Genomic DNA, 18,990 nt, shown 5'->3' on the forward strand with positions numbered 1-18,990 from the left:
GGATAATAAATCTCGTCTTAGATGTTTTGTTGTGTAGTATCGCTGAGTAGTCTTTTACTCATTGTTTGTATTTTGACTTGCCCTACGGGCTCGTCAAAATACAGCCCAACTTGTAAAAATACTAAGCAATACTACACAACAAAACAATATATGATTGTATTGACTTACAGTGTGTACTAGAAACAAAATGTATCAGGAGCTTCATGAATTGAAATTTTCATGAATTCAATTCTCAAATGTAAAACATATTTTGATGAGTGCTGCCACAGCTTCTATCAATTGAAAGTGTTTCTTTTCTGGTAAATTTAAGCTCCCTTAGATATATACATTGTGTTTGTAAGGCCCTTTATTTATAAGCCCTTCTAAAACCTCTTACAAAGTTTTATATGCTCGTACTAAATAAATTAAACCAGCAGTCTTATACTGTTACACTGAGTATTAATGGTACTGTTTTCAGCAAAGTACTTGTGCATTTTGGGATCAAAAGTCGCTATAATGTGAATAAAACTAATCTACATGTACATTAGCATCAATGTTATCCAAGAAAAAAAAATACCACAGTCACTTATAAAACAACATTGAAGAATGAAGTAGGCCATTTATTTATAAGCCCTTCTAAAACCCCTTACAAAGTATATGCTCAGACTATTAATTAAACCAGCAGTTTTATACTGTTATGCTGAGTATTAATGGTATTGTTTTCAGTGCAGTACTTGTATACAGACGTATTTGTTACATTTTGGGGTCCAAAGTCACTATAATGTGAAATAAACTGATATGCAATACATGTACATCAGCATCAATGTTATCCAAGAAAAAAACAGTTGCCAATAAAACAACATCGAAGAATGAATTAGGGGTCGAAATCGTATGACATACATGCTGTACAGATGTACATATATTTGGCTCAGACAGACAGCTCTCTTGCCTCATCTTGATTTCTTTGTCCACATTTTGAGATTGCTTTAGCATTACCACCATATCTAATAGTGTTTTGTCCCCTGTACCATCTACAATACATGTTAGTTTTGCTGGTTGACTTTCTGATGGAAACTTTTATCACTGTTCAAGTTGTTTCTCTGACTGTTACAATTCTCATGTGTTGGTGTCATGGCAACCACATATTTATTATAGAAGTCAATACAAAATTTTTTAATATGTAATTTGAACCTTACTGGATTAGGGTTTCAGTAATGATGCTGGGCATCCCTATGAGAACCCTTGTAAATGAAAATCTTTCCTTTTTAGCTTTTGGAGGCAAATGAGTTAATTATTCTTAGTTTTTGCTCTGAATCTGGCTTCACAGCTCACTGTTCTCTCTCTTGGTACTGTAGTGTCCAGTCCACCAGCAAGGACCGTTTCGTTGCTTAATTTTCACCTGCAGCTCAAATTGATTATTCATTGAAAATTTTTATCAGATTTGCTTCAAAATTTTGCCTATTAACATGTGGCTTTGTAGCTGATAGTTGGTAGTAGACTGCTCAACTTAAGTATCTTGGAGGCAGGGGTTTGAATCCTTTCAAAGCCTGAATGTTTTCTGGTTAATCGTTTCTGCAATTGCTTATAATAATTATATGAATTACAGTCTACTTGTGAGGATCATTTCTTTGTTTGAATTTCATCTGCAGGTCAAATTTGCTTCATTAAAATTATATCTTTTGTGATAACTGAACAACAGTTAATCAGTCACATTTGCTGATAAGGATATGAAAAATTTAATTCATTTCCCTCGTGTTTTTGTTTTAGTTTAGTTTTGTTTTTTATAGCAGATGACACAATGTAAGTTGATGAAGAGTAGATGATTTGCCTGCACTTGTCTGTGATTTCTATGTAGTACAACCTTTGGAACCATTTGAAAAGGGTTCAAGTAAGTTTAACATCTTATCAAAGATCATTTCTTTATTAATTCCTTTTAAAATTTAGAAAATCCTTAACATCGTCATGAGCATCAAGCCTCAAATAACTCTTTCGGAATTGTTGATGAAAGAGTAATAAGTATACATGTAGTCAGCTGTAGAAACGATTTTCAGTTCCAGCTGCAGTTAAACAACAATTAAAAAACCATGACATGTATTAAACAACTAATAATGACTCACATGTATGCTTTAAGGCTGCAACTGAATTAATGAACAAAATTGGGTCCTTCACTAATTTCTTTCCAAGCTTACTAATGACAACATCATGTACCTGTGTTTATCTCGGACAGTTAAGTGTTCTGTTTATTATTGTCCTCAGTCAACCTGAGCAAAAAATGATCATGCTTCCTCTACAATTTGTTATTTGAGCTTACTTAAAATACACCTTCCAAACACTCTGAGTAAAAACATGTATGACTTCAACATACTTAAATCTCTCCGTTTTCTAAATGTGAAAATTAAGGAATAAAAGGGGTTGGGGTAAAATGGTAAATTTGGTTTTATCAACTAAGTTGAAATTGTAAATTGGCCACCACCGTAAAAGAGTTAAAAAGCTGACGTTTGGAGCGTTAGCCCTTCCTCAGAGCGAATGGGAGAATCATGTGTTGTGTGTGTTTATATGCAGAAAGTGGAGCTTAAACGCAGGGTGGGAACTGGGTGACGAAAAAAAGAAGAATGAATTAGTAGAAATGAACAGCGTTCATAATGACACTGCTTAGAATGATTATAGGTAGATAAAGTGTCTGGCGACTGGTTTTGATGTGTCCTTGTCATTCCTTTCCATGTCGCGAAGGTGTTCTCGGAATCAAATAGTTTGATGACAGCAGTCAGAAGACAAGAATGCTCTCTAGATATTCTTTTTAAAGGAAGTAAAACTGAGTCGTATCTGTCTTCGCTTTTAAAAATATATCTTTTGAACGCTATTATAATTGTGTCTTGAGATCTCAAGAAAATAAAAAACACAATCAAGAGGTAAGAAATGGCCATTTTCAAAATCAACTCAGTAATCTTGCCGCAAACCAACAACTCGCAATAACCACGTTGAGTGGTTCACAAGCAGCTGCTGCTGACTGGCCATTTAAAAAAAAAAAGAGATCATTATTTGCGTCAGTAAATACAGCATTTGTAGCATCTAATTGTCCAGGAAGATCATAATTGCCATTACAAAGCGTGGTCAATGTTGTTATTTCATAATGATGTACTAATCTTACTGGCTGAGATAAAATTATATGGTTTTTCTTGTTTTAATTATAACAAAGCTGGAAGCCTCACTGTTTCGAATTCAACATTAAAATTTTTATTATTAAGAGAAAAGATGAGCTTCAAGCTAAAAGTCTGAACTACTTTTCTGTTACATTCCAGCTTAATTTTTTCAAGTTGTTAAGCTTTAATTTAATTGACTGTTCCAAATGTAATGAACTGAATTCAATTTCTCAAATGTAAAACATATTTTGATGAGTGCTGCCACAGCTTGTATCAAAGTGTTTCTGTTCTGGTAAATTTAAGCTCCCTTAGATATATACATTGTGTTTGTAAGGCCCTTTATTTATAAGCCCTCCTAAAACCCCTTACAAAGTTGAATATGCTTGTACTATTAATTAAACCAGCTGCAGTCTTATATTGTTACACTGAGTATTAATGGTATTGTTTTCAGCAAAGTACTTGTGCATTTTGGGATCAAAAGTCACTATAATGTGAATAAAACTAATCTACAGTAAATGTACATTAGCATCAATGTTATCCAAGAAAAAAAAAAACAAAAAAAAAACCACAGTCACTTATAAAACAACATTGAAGAATAAAGTAGGGGGCAAAATGGTGTGACTTATACATGATGTACAGTTATACAGAGCCTTAGACAAACACTAAGCTTGCATTTAGCTGTTACCTCAACTTAGTTTCTCTGTCCACAATTTTAGATTACTTTAGCATTAACACCATATCTAATAGTATTTTGTCTCCTTTACTATTTACAATACATGTTAGTTTTGCTGGTTGACCTTCTGATGGAAACTCTTATCACTGTTTCTCACTGGTAAAATTCTCATGTGTTGGCGTCATGGCAACCACATAATTATTATAGAACACAAAGTTGTTTTATGTAATTTGGACCTTATCAAAATACAATTTTAAAAGTAAAACTCATGATTTCCTTCTCCAGAGACTCGAAAAGACGTATGACGATTATATTGATTTGTCTACTTTAATAGCACAACTATAAGACCCCAGCTTTTCTGTTTTCTTGCCTTATCTTAAATGTATTAATGTAGTTGCAGGGCAGGAAACTTGGCCCGTCCGAGACGGGTAACCTTTCCATTCGGACAAGAAAAAAGATGATCGAAGTTGTGCGGTTGGACAAGTAAGGCCTAGCTTATACGTCGCGCTACAGTCGAATTTAATTCAAGGTCCCACAAGCAATTAAATTTGACAATAGCGCGACGTCTAAAACGAATTAAATTCGTCTGGTAAATTAAATTGGTCGTTGACGTTTTATCCGTCTTGGTAAGACGGATAAAATAGCGATAACGCGTCTTCAGTTTTAACGTCCCACTAGCGCCGCGTCGAATGAAATGCATACATTTTAATGTATTTCAATTTATTTTGGCGAGCCCGCATCGACCCGAGGCACTGCATTTGGGAAGAGAACTAAATTCGATCGTATTGATTTCGACGCATAAAACCACGCCACGGTTTACTTCGAAGGAACGCCGAATTTAATGGAATTAAATTGGTCTGAATTAAATTCGACTGAAGCGACGTATAAACTAGGCCTAAGTTGTAGAGCTCTAACGTTGCCTGACTTTGGATAAATAATAAATCATTTTTTCCCGTATTTTACAACTAAGAGCCTAGGAAATAAACTTTCTTTTCTTTTTGTGCAAGCTGTGTTTTTTATTTCTTCGCTCAGCGTCGCCATTGATTTCCACTTAACTGGGGCATGGTTGAAGGAAAAAAAGGATTTTTGAAACCCTAAATTACTGTTGCCGATTTTTTGGGACAAGTAGTTTTGTGGTCCGGACAACCAAAATACACACTACACTCGTCCGAAGGGACAAGTGAATTGAAAAGAAAGTTTCCTGCCCTGAGTTGTAATTTGTCTAGAATTTTGAATCTCTTGCTCTGTAAATCTTTTTTATTTTATATTTTTTATTATTATATAGATACTGATGAAATACCAGGATTTCTCCTTGTACTAAAAAATCATATCTTCACCGCGCGCAGTGAAGATACTATTTTTATCTTTCACGTGTGAGGATATTGATGTGGCCATGGTTACCAACATAATTACCCAATTGCTGTTTCGAAAATGAGTAAAAAAATTTGTCTGTTATGTGGAAATTTCATCAGTATCTATATAATAAACAGAACATTACGTGGCCGCTTGGGGATACGAACTTTATCTTCTCGTGCTGAAAGTATCTCTCACGAGTGAGCGCAGCGAACGAGTGAGAGATACTTTCAGCACCACTCGAAGATAAAATTCGTATCCCCAAGCGGCCATGTAATATCCTCTATATATATGTATTAAACACTGCCCGCCTCGACTAGCCTTTGCTAAGTGCGGGCAGTGCATATTTCTTGTAATATATCATTAAACTGTCATCAAAACTGTCACCTTACTGGATCCGGCATCTGCGGCAAGGTCAAACAATAAGCATTTTTCCTTATGATTCTCTAGAGTTAGGCAAGCAACTGTGGTGAGTTTTGAAAAGTTTAGAATAAGACTTGAGCATTAATTAACCCTCTGTTAGATCTATGACGAGAGAATATCACTGAAATAATCGACATTTTAAAATTTGGTACCATTACTCTGTCAGATGTTTGTTTTTGAGAGCATTATTTTGTGATTAAGGTCCTTAAAACCCATGGATTAAAGTCGAATGAGAAATATCCATTGTTGATGACTCTGATCTAATCCGGCTCCCTGGCAGTTTTTAAATTTGCTTTTTTTTCTCTAATTGCCAAATTGCTGGTCTTGGTCAGGCGGGCCAACTCGAGACGTGAAAAAATGAGCATTGCCAGTAGCCTTAGCTTTTCTCCGCATTTGCTTCAAGTAAATTCTCATAGAAATTAGGCAAGACTAAGATATGAAAAGCTAAACGAACAAAACATTATCAAAACCACCAAACAGACGTATGCTTTTTTCAGGATGTACATAAAAGTTATGAATTCACCTGCCGACACAAAGACAATTTCTATTTCTTTCTCGTTTCAGACTGGCCGGATTCCTAGCAGCTTGTCCGTATTTGTTTAAAGCCATTCTAGGTCCAGTAGGAAGAATAACAGCTGATATGCTCATAAGATGCAAGATTTGTAAAGTTGGTACAATAAGGAAAATTTTCTTCGGGGCAGGTAATACTTACATTTGTATATCTGTAAGTAGTTAGCAATCGCTAAGGCCAGTAGCATAAACCATGATTCTGTTAAGGCTCGCATATGATCGTCTTTTTCGCGGGGATTAGTAAAATTATCATATGACCCGTCTGGCCCCGCTCGCGCAATACCATAGAAAAGTGTACCAAAAGCTGACGTGTGGAGGGCTGGACGGGTTGACGTGAGCCGGTCGGGAAAAAGCCATCCGGCTCTGGTTCTCTTGTACGCCTTTATTGCACAAAAAACAAACGAACATTCTTCGCATTTGTTGCAAAAAAAAAGTGACAACAGTGAAAAAAAAAAAAAGAGAAAATAAGCAATGTTTTCGATGAATTGGGAGATTCTTGTTCTGACTTGAGAAAATAAATGAAAAGTTCTTTTATGTAGAATCGTTTTTGTGGTCTTTCGCGCGCGCCGATCTATGGCGTTCCATTTAAGTCAAAACAAGCTTTTCAAATTTTCAAAACTTATAGTTTGAGCGAATGTGGAGAGATGTATGCGGGCCATGCGTAAACCTCACTTGATAGTGGATGAAATTTTGACTTCAAGATTCACTTAAAGATGAATCTTCTCCGATTCTGTCCATAGGTTTATTAGCTGGAATATTTATAGTGGCAACAGGCTATATTTGGCTAAGGAGAACAAGTGTTATATTCCTGGTGTTGGGTGTTGAATTTTCTGGTTTAAATGCTATTGGTTACGCTGTCGATCATTTGGACATTGCCCCACCCTTTGCATCAGCTCCTGGATTTATAACCGAGTAAGTAGACATGTATAAGAGGGACCTTAAGGAACCAACCACGCATGCTTTGTTTCGAAACTGAATGTGCACTTTTTCTGCCCTGTACATTCGACTGTTTACAGTGGTAGTCCATTCCGCAAGCTTAAAGGCTGTAATTGTTTTTCTCATTTAGATATGAGAAGATTGGAGGATAGTGTTCTGGAACACACTTGTTATGTTAACGCCGTAATTTTTTACACACAGCCTTGTTTAGGAGAACGCCAGCCATGGGTATCACTTACTACGCAGGAAGATATAGACAAAGAGGAATAAGACTCCTAGGACTCACACAGAATGACACAGTGCTACAGTAGAAACTACGTGGTAAGGTCCAATGGTTATATGTTCCAGTATCACGGTGGCAAGTTGGTTCTGGTCCTTGCTCTTTTGTTCCGTTTAATTAGTGCGAAGCAAAGAGCGAAGGAATACTTACCAACTTGTGTCTCATAGTGAGACGCAATAATTCTACTTCATCATCCGACCGAGGCTAGGAGTATGGCAGTTTGAAGGGCGTGGTCAACAATTATGACTTTTTATACGATCAGTATCATCTTCGAAGTATGTCGACCTTAATTAAGAAAAAATATGAACATTTGGCTTCTATGAACAAACGTAAGATAATTTTAAACTGAAGAATAAATCTACAATCATTCAACTACTTTGCAGTATTTCTTTACATAGCGGTCCACATGTTCTGATCTGGGAGAGAATAGGGGAAAGCGTACTGACACTGCTGTGAAGAACCGTATTATCTTTAGCTGGGCTACCGGAATCTTTCGTCTCCAGGCTGCAAATGACGTGACTATGATTGTTACCTCTCGAAAAAAAGGATAACAGGCGGACAGTGATGTCCAAGATCCGTTCAGATAGTTAATCCATCATATAATTTTGCTTGAACACGATTAGTTTAAACGTGAGCGAATATGCACCACCTAAGAAAGGAACTTATCAAACGTATTTGCTTCATTGGGTTTTATTCTGAATGCTACATTATTTAGGCTCTGTTACGTAGAACCTGTCTCCTTCATCGGTGATAAAACTGTTAATAAATAGTATTTCGCAAGAGAAAATACCCTTCACGTTACAATACGCTACGGCTACTTGAACCTGTTAATAATAGTACTTGTCAGCAAGCCGACCAGATCTTTGTTTTGTTTTGTACGTGGGGAGGGGAAGGGAGGGCGAAAGGGCAGATAGAAAATAGAAGATGCAGAGAACCCACTGATGTCGTAACGATTCTGTCTCAACGATTCGGTTCCGTTTTATTTATCAATTTTTTTCATGTAATTCTCATTGTGCCTGATAACGATAACCGTACTAAATTAGCAGAGTTGTGTCCTATGCATTTTCCACATGTCAGAACTGATTGCACTGATCCTATCTCTCCCCACTCTCCCCGAACACACAAAGAGTCTGCTTTAAGAACTATTTTCAAACTGTGCACGTTCTTGTAACAGGCATCAGGACCAGGGACTTTTCAGCTGCCCCTTTCCTCCGCGGACAATCGTGGAAAATGCACGGGATTGACTTAAGAACCGAATTACGAAGTAAACCAATATCTTGCTTTCTCGGGGTTGACAGCAACATCTCGGTAATACCAATATAACAACCATTATTATCACGAAAACTCTCGTACAGTTTTGTATCCTTAATCAAGAGTCAGGTTTTCTGCTTTGCATAGTCTGTCCTGAGAACGTGACAGTCAACTATTGGGGTCAACGTACAGTTATTATTACGGTATATTCATCAGTATCGCTTGAGCATGGAGCACAAGAACGGAAACAAGGTATCAAGATCGCGTTAAGTCGAACGCAAAGCCAACCAAACAGTTTTAAATATTCCTATTTTCTTAAAAATGGGGTTCCGCTTTTAGCTATCCACAGAGAAAAAAGTTCCTTGTCAGGGATATTTTTACAGTGTCTAGCAATAAGATATATATATCTTTATTAGCCGTTTTGTTCTGTATTATTGCTGAGTATTTTTACGAGTTGTGCCGTATTTAGTAAAAATACTCAGCGATACTACACAACCAAACGTCTAATGAGTTATTTATTATCCAACCCGCCAAACTGTTACTTCAGGAGGCGGGACGGAATTGACGCGTTGTCGTGTTCCTGTTTCTATTTTCTTCAATAAATGAAAAAGTTCCCTGGTCGTCTAGCTTTTTTTCTTCGTTCGATTCAACTAATAAACTTAAATCTATATTTGCCATCCCATTCCGATTCTTCGTCGTCAGAAATATGATTCAAATTGTCCGCCATCTTTTTTCCCGTAACTTTAATCCAATTCTTCGCTTGCGCGATGCGAGAAAACCTGTCTAACCGGCTTTCTGGAGTACAAATACCACGTGATATTTGTACTCGTCTTTGGCGTTATTTGTCCTCTACGAATTGTAGTTGGATAACAAAAACGGATAACTGAGATACAAACATGAGAGCAATAGTTAAATTAATTCAACATAATAATACGTTCTTGGGCGGGACGTTTCAAAACATACGCTCATCAAAAGCATAACATTGACTCGTATAACGAGTACTGTGCGCAAACCGAAGCACACGTTTAGCATTACGTAATTATTTCTGTATTACTTCGCTGTCGCCATTATCCGAAGTCATTTCTTCGTCAGTAGAATCCTGAGGAGTGCCTTCAATCGGGAGGGTCTCGTAAAGATATTTGAGCAGGCCTCCATCAGCAAAGTCATCCACTGTGTGTTCCTGGCCAGTCATTACTCATCTAGCGGTCAGGAATCCTTCCACACCCACAGGTCCCCGGGCATGGATACGACCCGTGCTGATACCTACTTTAGCACCTAAATAAAATAATGGTGTTTATTTAGTATCCTGTACCTTTGAAGGACTCGATGAATTCCCATCCCCGCTACCTATAGCGAGTTCCGCGACACACTATGCTCCTACGCAGGGCAAGAAAACCCACGATAATCAACAGGTAGAAAAACGGGCAAAGTGCATCCACGACCAAAGCACTGGAGCTATACCGGGGTTTCAAGGTTCTAATGGAGTCACGGGTATAATTGGAAGGTAGGAGTCCCGATGCGCGCATAATTTCCCCTCCCTTTGTAAAACGACCTTTTCAGCTCAACAAAATTCGAATCTTCAGAATCACTTTTGGAAAACTGCCTAAATCCAAAGAATCGTCATGGCATTATATGTTTTCCGTGGCTAGATAATCCACTTGTTCGTCATTCTCCCCGCTTGAATGGAAACGCGTAAATACGCAGTATGAGCCACTTCACATAAGAGCGCGGAAATTTGTGACAGCGCCCCTATCCCTCTTCCCACCGCCTTTGAAAAATCCAACCTATGCGTATTTAATTGGATTAGCCCGTTCACTCCCAAGATATCATTAGCCATTCTCCTCACAGGCAGCCATACAAATAGTACGAAACTAGTTCGGAGAATTTGGTATTGGATCAATAAATAATTCCCTAAGGAGAAATTCTGAGGCCCGTTTTCCGAAAGTCCCATTAACTGAACAGGCCGGAAGCCATATTTTACAATCAAAATTTAGAGAATAGATTCGCAGGTTCTGGCACTCTAACCAGTACATTTTGTTCCTTTAGCTGATAGTTTTACTGCACAATTTACAAATCTTCTGAAACCCCACATTGAATAACAACATATTACTCCTATAGGAAACAGTAGCCGCAAGAACAGAACAGCTTTACCGGCCCGTTAATTTCATTGTACCTTCAAGAAACGGGCCCCGAGTCAATGATGGAAGCTAAAGGTTTACGAGCTTCTAAATTCCAAATGATTACATAAAAAGAATACGAAAGGTGCCACGCTACACGAAGAACACTGGGAATGGAGGATGTCATCATCATTACAAAGTCAAAATAAGAAATCCAATCCCATAACTGCCGTAGTTGCGCGCCTGCAACCTGTTTCCCGGACCTCTGATATCTATGAGCAAAAGTATCCCTTTTTACCAATTAAGGATCGTCGCAGGTTACATTTTTTTTGCTTCAAGCCTCCCGAAAATTCGACAAGATTTTTATTTCCCTTCGGGATAATCTTTTAACCCTTCACACTCCATAACTAGAACTCTTGTTACTGGAACCGAAGCAAATTTCTCCTCCCATCGGGTCACTAATCAATTTTGCGCTCCACGAACTGAATCTTTTATTTTACCTAATTAACGGCAATTGTGTTCCTGTAATAGCTAAGCACACTTTTTCATACTTACCCAGGCCAAAGGGATACCCATCGGAAAATCTAGTGCTTGTGTTATGGAAGACACACGCACTATCCACAGCTTTTAGAAAGTGATCAGAAGTCCCCTCTAAAAATGAAATATTTTGATAAGGGGCTTTTAGTAATCGGCACAACGCAAACCATGAATGCATCTTGCGCGGCTTACAAATTTGTGAACTGAGCAATATGTAGTATAACATAGAAACTTGGAAAACATAAGTAAGCTGTCTATATTTTTCTGCGTTGCGCAGCTTACGTAGGTTCTCTTTAAGGATTTTACAAACAAACAAACAAACAAAGAAACATACGAAACATCACAGTGTAGAGATGATAGCAAACAGAAATGACCTCCAAAAATGGACCTTAGAATCATTGAAAGAAATTCCCCATACTGGAAACAAACGGACGTTGAATTGTTATGATGAAAACTTTAGTAAACGCTTAGTCAACATATGCGGCAAATTAAAATGGCGCGTGGCGTTAACATTGAAAGACTAATGTGTCTCACATGTAGCTAGCGGTGGATATTCACCTCGCTGCAAAGCCACCCTCACTCGGTGAAAAGCTCTTAAATATCACGAGAATTACCAAAACCACTGATATAATCTTCATCACACTGTCATAGCTCCGCGAAATCATTGCGATAAAAACAGAGCTGAGAAGAACCCTGATTACGGAGAGACTAAGTAAGATATTCTTACCATTATCGGTGATAATGACTGCGTGAGATCTTCCAAATTGATGGATGCGATTAATGGCTTCCTCTGTAGTCCTGACTACTTCCACTGTACACTCTAACACGCTGTATTCTTTCTCCGTAGTCTTGGCCAGAGCCGGAGCCAGCGGTAAAGTCTTGATCAACTTGAGTCCGGCGTGAGCTATTACCTTAAAAGAAAATCAATTAAACAAACAAATAAAATTCATACGAGAAATAAGAACAAAATTAGCAAACGGAGTCAGTTGGTGAGTTGGTGGTCTTAATAAGAAGGACGCACATTTTGTCCAGCATGAGTAATCAGCGAACTTACGTAGGTTGGCGACAGACAAAAAAAGCGTACTGATTGAAAAAAAAAAAAAAAAGAAATGATAATAATAATAAAACAGCTTCGCTCTTCAATTTCACCCAAAGCTGTGTTTTCACAGTTTCGTCAAATTTCCTGATTTTGACGCTTAAAACGCATAGAGCGATGAAAAAAGAAAAAACAAAAAGAAAATAAATTCAATTGCGCAAAATAACACAAAAATTCATAACCGTTGAAAAGTAACGCTCTAAAATTTCTTAGAAGCGAATTTCTCTCGCGCATTAATTTTTCATCACCCAAAGCATAGAGAGCAATATGGAAAAAGCGCATTCTGATGTTATAGTGTAAAGGTTAACGACTTACTCCTTTTTCCCTGAGGGCTTTTAGCATGTGTTCCAGAAATGGTGACCGAACAAGATCCCTGTGGACTAAAAGGGTCTCCATACCATTGCAAGCTGCAGGGTAGTCCCATTTGGAATCCATTACTACAAAGGAAGGATAGAGTATACTGCAACCAAAATACAGACGATCGATGCCAAAAAATCAAGTTTAACAGATGTACCGTACGAGCATGATCACCCACAACGAAATGTTTGTCTCGGCAATCATTAAGCCAGAACGGAAAACCATTGAAAAACGGTTTGGTTTAAAGATACTACCCGCGCTTAAACATCTAGTTGAATAGCGAGAGTTAACAATCCTCACTCATGGACGGTCAGTTTTCTAAAGTTCCCCCTTGATACTCTTTGCAAACTTGTTTGAGACTATTGGAACTAGTACAAACCTTCACTTTAGACTCCATGCCTCCCCTGCCAACACGTGACTTTTCTCCAAATTTGATATTACTGACGTCCGCTGGCCTGAATGTGTCTAGAAGGCGAGACTCAGGCAAGTCGGGAGGGCCGCTGTAAATGCCTTGTACACCTGATAATATCAACAGCAAATCTGACTTCAGTTCCACTGTTAGCAAGGAAGATAAGCTATCATTGTCCTTTACACTTATCACCTGATGAAAACAATGAGAATCGAATCTTCTTTAAGAACAGTGGAATAACAGTCACGTTATTATGAAATTCACATTTACGTTGACGCTTAATAGTTCATACATTCATTCATTCATTTACAGTAACATCAGGAAGTCACAGAGGAAAGTTAAGCAAAACCCCACAGCAATTCCGTATTAATTTCAGCACACAATTGAAAATTGCTGAAAAATTTTATCTACAGCTAAGATTCCCGGCTCATCCTCGATGTAAAAACCTGTGAAGCTCACGAGTGACGTAAAACAAAGACAACAAAACATTATAAACAATAGCGTACAGCAAAACAATACCTCATGAAACAAGGAAACCCTCGTCAGGTTTTTACACCGAGGATGACCCAGATTCCTACATGCTTAGAACACCTGCAGATTTGTATCTGTCATGTTGAGGATACAGTGATTGCTCTCAATTTTGTCAGTGGCTATTTGCTGGATCAAAAGGTGCACAATTTGTTTTTGTCAGTAAAAAGTTTTCCACGCGTTTTTTCCATTCCAAATTGCATCCTATGTCGTTTGATTACCGATAAATAGATGTTGAGAATTAAGCGTCACATCAAGCTAAAAACTCTCTGACTGATAAGTAATGTCTGCAGCTCCTACGATCTGATGAACAATATTCTTACAATATGACTGCTGAATCAAACATTACAGTACTGAGAATAAAGCAAATGATCACCAACTGCAGAAGCTACCGATCGTTCAACAAACTCTCCTAGTCAGTACCGTACTGGTGAACAGTGTGGAGAATTTGCTTACTGATATTGCATGCGCGTAAGGACAAGATATCTGTTAATCTCTTCTAAAAGTCCATTGACTAAGATAATTAACAAGACTTTCACTACTAGGCTGCTTTCTGTAACAAAATTTCAAAGTTTTTTCACTAGAAGAACAGCTCACACAGAGTATATTTTGCATGACTGTTTACAATGAGCATGCGTTACAAGGCTTTGGAATCAACATAAACATAGACATATTGACAGGAACAGCAAACAATCCTATGAGTGAGATTAATTCAGACCAAGACAGAGTCACCAAGGAAACTAAAGATAAATTGTGGTAAATTGTGCTTAGAATTGGTGGACCCTAATGAACTCCAAGAAGTGATCAACATGTAACTTCCCCCAATAATATTCAATAATATCCAGCTAACAGGTAAAGAGAATACTCAAAACTTATCAAGTAGAATTTGTGATTGTGATCTAATACCAAATTCTTGTAACTAATTTACAAGGAAATGTGTAGCAGCTAGAGGGGAGAATTAGCAATCAGATCTTAGGATTAAGGGTTAAAAGCTAAAAATGCCAGGCTGACACAATGCAGCTATGTACTAATGCCAAAAATTATGCATGACAAGCTAAAATACTAGGTCAATCTCCAATATGCCAGAGCATGATATAAACATTTCACTTGGTGATCGACAAATTAAAGGTAATGTTCTCAAAGTTTGACAATAAAATAAACATGTACATGCTGTACTTCAATTGGGCCTCTCAAGTTTAAGGAAACTGCTAAAATTAATACATATTTTTTAGGGTTCTTGGAATTGATAATAACCGGGAAACAGAAGGTAAAGTTTCATCATCAAATTTTTGTCTTCACTAACTACAACTTCTTGTGCCAACTAAGTCCTCTCTAAATGGTGCTAAGTAACTGAATTAGGGATTTGTGATTGAAAATGTTACTTAGCAGTGCCTGGGCCATCTTATCAAGTTGTGAGAAAAGTGCATGTAAGAGAAGGAGACAGTGACAGTGTTAGAAAAGTCAATTGTCTAGCTTTTAACTACATTCTCACTGGGCTAAATTCTACATAAAACTTTGTCTTAAGTTGAACTGTTTAACAAAATTTTATTTAGGTTGTCTATGATGATGAGTTTCATGTTTTTCGGCTACTCTGTTCATACAATTGGACAATTTCTTTAGTTCCTTTGGCATGGCAATTCCACAATAATGTACACATAGCTTACTCATCAGCTTTCTGACAACCCAGCTGTCAAATCATTTTCAGTTCCACTTCATTATGTGGCTACCAACAAGTCCTCCAGTACATGGAGAATCTTAGAAGATTAAGTTACATGTATGCAACTGGGATCAAGTGGATGGGTGGTGCACACTGCCTCTTTTTGCAATTTGAGCATAATGAAGACCAAACAAGACTGAGTAATTATGAAGAATAACTTATACATGAGGTATAAACTGGAACGATAGGTGCATGCATACTGTCCCGTGCACTAAAAACAAAACAGAGATGTACAGCCCAAGAAAACTTGAATGAAACTACAGCAATGGATGAGTGTATCTAGAAATTTTTTACGCTGTCTTTCCCCCTCACCCAACCCCTCCAGAGACAGTGACATTTTACCACTAGGCCAGGGGAAAGGACACAGCCTTTCATCCTATGCTCCCCATATCCCAATTGCTATAATATCCAACAGAAATTATCACTGAAACCTCTTTTATCTGCTCTCTTCAGAAATCAATGATTTTCTGCTTAAAAAAAAATATCATGATATATGCCCATGGGAGGAAATCACTGCTTAATGGTCACAAATGATTTCTACCAATTTAACTTCAGTGTTGTGTAGTTCCAAATGATATCAACACTCATACAGCAGAAGAGACCCCACTAGCCTGCAAACACTCTGGCCCTGACGTGTTATCAGCACTGTGGCCAAGCATTTCTCCAACCATGGGCAAGTTTAAGGCCTTGAGCAAGGCAAGCCATCTACTTGACAAATCGACAGTGGTTTAGTGTGTTCTGTACACTTATCAACAATGATATTTGTCGACCATCACAGAAGTCAAAATGTTGTGGACGCACATGAAGGCTGTCAACAAATTTTGATCACTGTGAAAATGAATTGTTGTAGATTAAGAGTACAGACCACACTTAACTACTATCAATTGATTTGTTTTAACCATAATATCAATGTCAAATAAATTGATTCTATCAGTCCGTGACTCGATCACTGCGTGAGCAGCACTGTATGTACTCTTATGGACAGTGGCAAATTAGCCAATGCCTTTGGGACACTTAGAGAGTGACAAATTGGGACACTAACAATCATTGCCAGATCCCTTGAAGACCTCATTAGCTCACATTGCTCATTAAGACCTCCTTTAATTGTCCCACTAGCAAAGTCGTGCAGAAGCACCAGTAAATTGATGGTCTGCTTGCGGGCTAAGTTCTTGCCATTCTGAAAATTTCAGTTTTGTTTCAAATGGTTTTCCTTAGAAGTTGTGCATGTTGAGAGCACCATTCCCCCTTGAGTTTGCCAGGAAATGACCCTCCCTGGGGTGGATGTGAAAAGGTTCTAGAGCTCCTTATTTTAATGCCATGCATCCACCTAATATAGCTAACTAAACTATTCTGACTTGAAAAGCATTAGTTAATTAAGTGATATTGAAAGAGCTTTGAAAAACAGAAGAAAAAACATTTCATGAATGTTCCATTAAAATGATAAACAAGTCAGGAAATTTCTTAAGCAGAAAGATAACTGTTAACACCATGAACTGAAATTAGTGATTATAACAAAAGGGCAAACACAGCAAATTGTGTAAAATGAAAGATGTAAATATTAATGGCAGTTAAACATTTAAGTGCACCTGTCAAATAGTGAAAACATTCAAGGGCAAATATGATTGAAAAAATTCTAGAATAGGATATGCACTTCATGAAATGCTTTATATTAGCTTACATCTCTATTTGGTGAGAAAGTTGTTAAATTACTTTCAATTGATGAGCACAATTCGTACCAATAAATGACACCTTTTGAAGACCAATTTTAATTTCAATTGTTAATCTGCTACAAGCAAGAGAAAGAGAGTGGAAAGCCAAGCTGAGTAAAGGTGACAGAATTTGCTCAATATGTAGATAGTAGAATGGCTTATTCATATGCTGCAAGGTCAGGAGTTAATCAAAAATTGCTAAAAAGACCCTACCACAAATTTTTAATCTGGATAAAAAATATTACTGATACAGCTGCCTTGAGTTTCTAAAGTGGATGTACTATAATTATATCTAATTAGGCTTTAACCAGGCTTAGATTTGCAGGCCAGAAATTTGCCACAAATACCAAATACCAACAGTTAACTGTCAAATAACAGGATCCCAGATTTCAAATCTAATTCAGAGCTAAGAATTAAATAATAAAAAAAAAAAACTTTTGAAGCTTCTGAAAGTTAGGAGACAAAAACTAAAGAGCTTATTAAGAATTTTTTATTGAAGTAGAGTTTTTGCTATGAATCATGAGATGGAGAGATACTTTACAGACCACATACAGCTGCAAGATCAAGTACTAACTTTTCATATTAAAGGAGACATACAGACCGATAACTTGTAATAACCTGTTCTTAAAAACTTAATATTGAAACCTAGAAGTATCTTAGCCAATTGATGGTACATTTCAAAAAAGGAGAAATTGTTTATTTGCTTCTTGTTGTAATCCTGTTGTGACTAACAGTTTGTGCGAGTGTTTTACTAAAAAGGAGCATTTTTGGCAAATTCTCACTCTCTTTAAGTTAGAAAATTCATTTCCCATTTTGTGTTTCACTCAGCTGTCTGACTACCAAATGTTACGTTGTGGTCTACTGCTAAGTAATGAGAGAGAATTTTGCACAGCATAGGCACATATATATAACCTAAGAGCTACATGTACCTTCCTAGATGCTACTGTAATAGTATAAATGTTATTAGCAAAAAATAAATTTCAGTTCATAATCATTTCAAACAACTGGTCATTTGATTTGTGTTCTCCTTTGTTCTACAGATAAAAATATGCTACTACTAAGGGAATTGTTTCAAGTAAAATCCTCTTAAATTTGTCAAGAGTAGAGAATATGATTGTGGAGGTCTGATCGTTTTCACCTAATATAGAATAAAAAGTAACCAACAAAGAGACAAAAAAACATCGTATTTATTTGTCTATAAGCCGAACTTGGCTATAAGCCAAGAGCCTACTGTAAACTAATCGGTCTGCTTTAATCGGGAAGGTTCTTGAAACATGTAAATTGAAAATACTCTGCTCTGAGCTGAGACCATATTCAGAGAATTCCATTCTTGAACAAACTGAAATCAATGCAAAAGTTTTGAAACAGAAAAGAGTTCAATGCAGTATTGCTGTTGAAAACAATTCTGACTGAGATAACCAGAGAGTATTAGTAATCAGTGAGTCACTAGAGGAAAGATCACGAGAATCTCTTTTATGGAGAGTTCAAGATGTCAGCGAAATGCACAACGATGGGCCGTTACACTCTGAAATATCTGTGGCTGGATGAGAGATTACTTGTCATGACTGGTTTACAGAGCAGAGAAGCCAAGGTAAATATTAATTTCTTTTCAGGTGATTGCAAATTTCAACACCATAACATGTGACGAGTTTATTTTCTAATTGTGGAAATGGCCAATTCTGATTGGTCAGTTTCAAAATTTTAAAAACACTTTCACAAGATCTATACACTCGTTCAAAACCTTCAGAATCTCTTGAACTCTAGACGCTACGAAAGATGAAAAAATCTACTCGGAAGAAACGGCAGAACTAGTGGATGAGGAGGAGATGGACAACGTCTTCCACGTCGACACTAAGTACAATCAGTAAGCCCTTATTTACTACACACCAAAAACTACAAACCACTCCTTTGGAAG

General features: G+C 37.3%; 1 protein-coding gene and 1 pseudogene across 2 annotated transcripts in view; one reads left to right on the top strand and one right to left on the bottom strand.

The window, feature by feature from the left end:
- The first annotated feature begins 4,202 nt into the window (after positions 1 to 4,202).
- Positions 4,203 to 7,726, top strand: LOC148742360 (vesicular glutamate transporter 2-like). Its single transcript, XM_088755703.1, has 4 exons — positions 4,203 to 4,275; positions 6,133 to 6,269; positions 6,879 to 7,050; positions 7,276 to 7,726. The coding sequence occupies exons 1-4, from the start codon at positions 4,250 to 4,252 to the stop codon at positions 7,283 to 7,285; spliced, it is 345 nt and encodes a 114-aa protein (XP_088611829.1). The 5' UTR covers positions 4,203 to 4,249; the 3' UTR covers positions 7,286 to 7,726.
- Positions 7,727 to 8,722: 996 nt separating this feature from the next.
- LOC148742361 (delta-1-pyrroline-5-carboxylate synthase-like) overlaps positions 8,723 to 18,990 on the bottom strand; it is a 14,410-nt pseudogene continuing 4,142 nt past the window's right edge. Inside the window, exons 4-8 of the transcript XR_015999469.1 lie at positions 13,092 to 13,231; positions 12,671 to 12,792; positions 11,987 to 12,170; positions 11,278 to 11,373; positions 8,723 to 9,880 (exon numbers count right to left, since the gene is read on the bottom strand). The product of XR_015999469.1 is annotated as a delta-1-pyrroline-5-carboxylate synthase-like (transcript). The remainder of the gene's footprint in view (positions 9,881 to 11,277; positions 11,374 to 11,986; positions 12,171 to 12,670; positions 12,793 to 13,091; positions 13,232 to 18,990) is intronic.

The sequence above is a fragment of the Stylophora pistillata genome, chromosome 1 (genome assembly GCF_964205215.1).
Source record: "Stylophora pistillata chromosome 1, jaStyPist1.2, whole genome shotgun sequence".
In the NCBI taxonomy this organism is placed as follows: domain Eukaryota; kingdom Metazoa; phylum Cnidaria; class Anthozoa; order Scleractinia; family Pocilloporidae; genus Stylophora; species Stylophora pistillata.

Bases quoted from the DNA above. Each gene is read 5' to 3' on its own strand.
- LOC148742360 (XM_088755703.1), top strand. From the start codon at position 4,250: ATGATCGAAGTTGTGCGGTTGGACAA. The intron at 4,276-6,132 runs GTAAGGCCTAGC...TTCTCGTTTCAG, and splicing joins GAAGTTGTGCGGTTGGACAA to ACTGGCCGGATTCCTAGCAG. The intron at 6,270-6,878 runs GTAATACTTACA...TTCTGTCCATAG, and splicing joins GAAAATTTTCTTCGGGGCAG to GTTTATTAGCTGGAATATTT.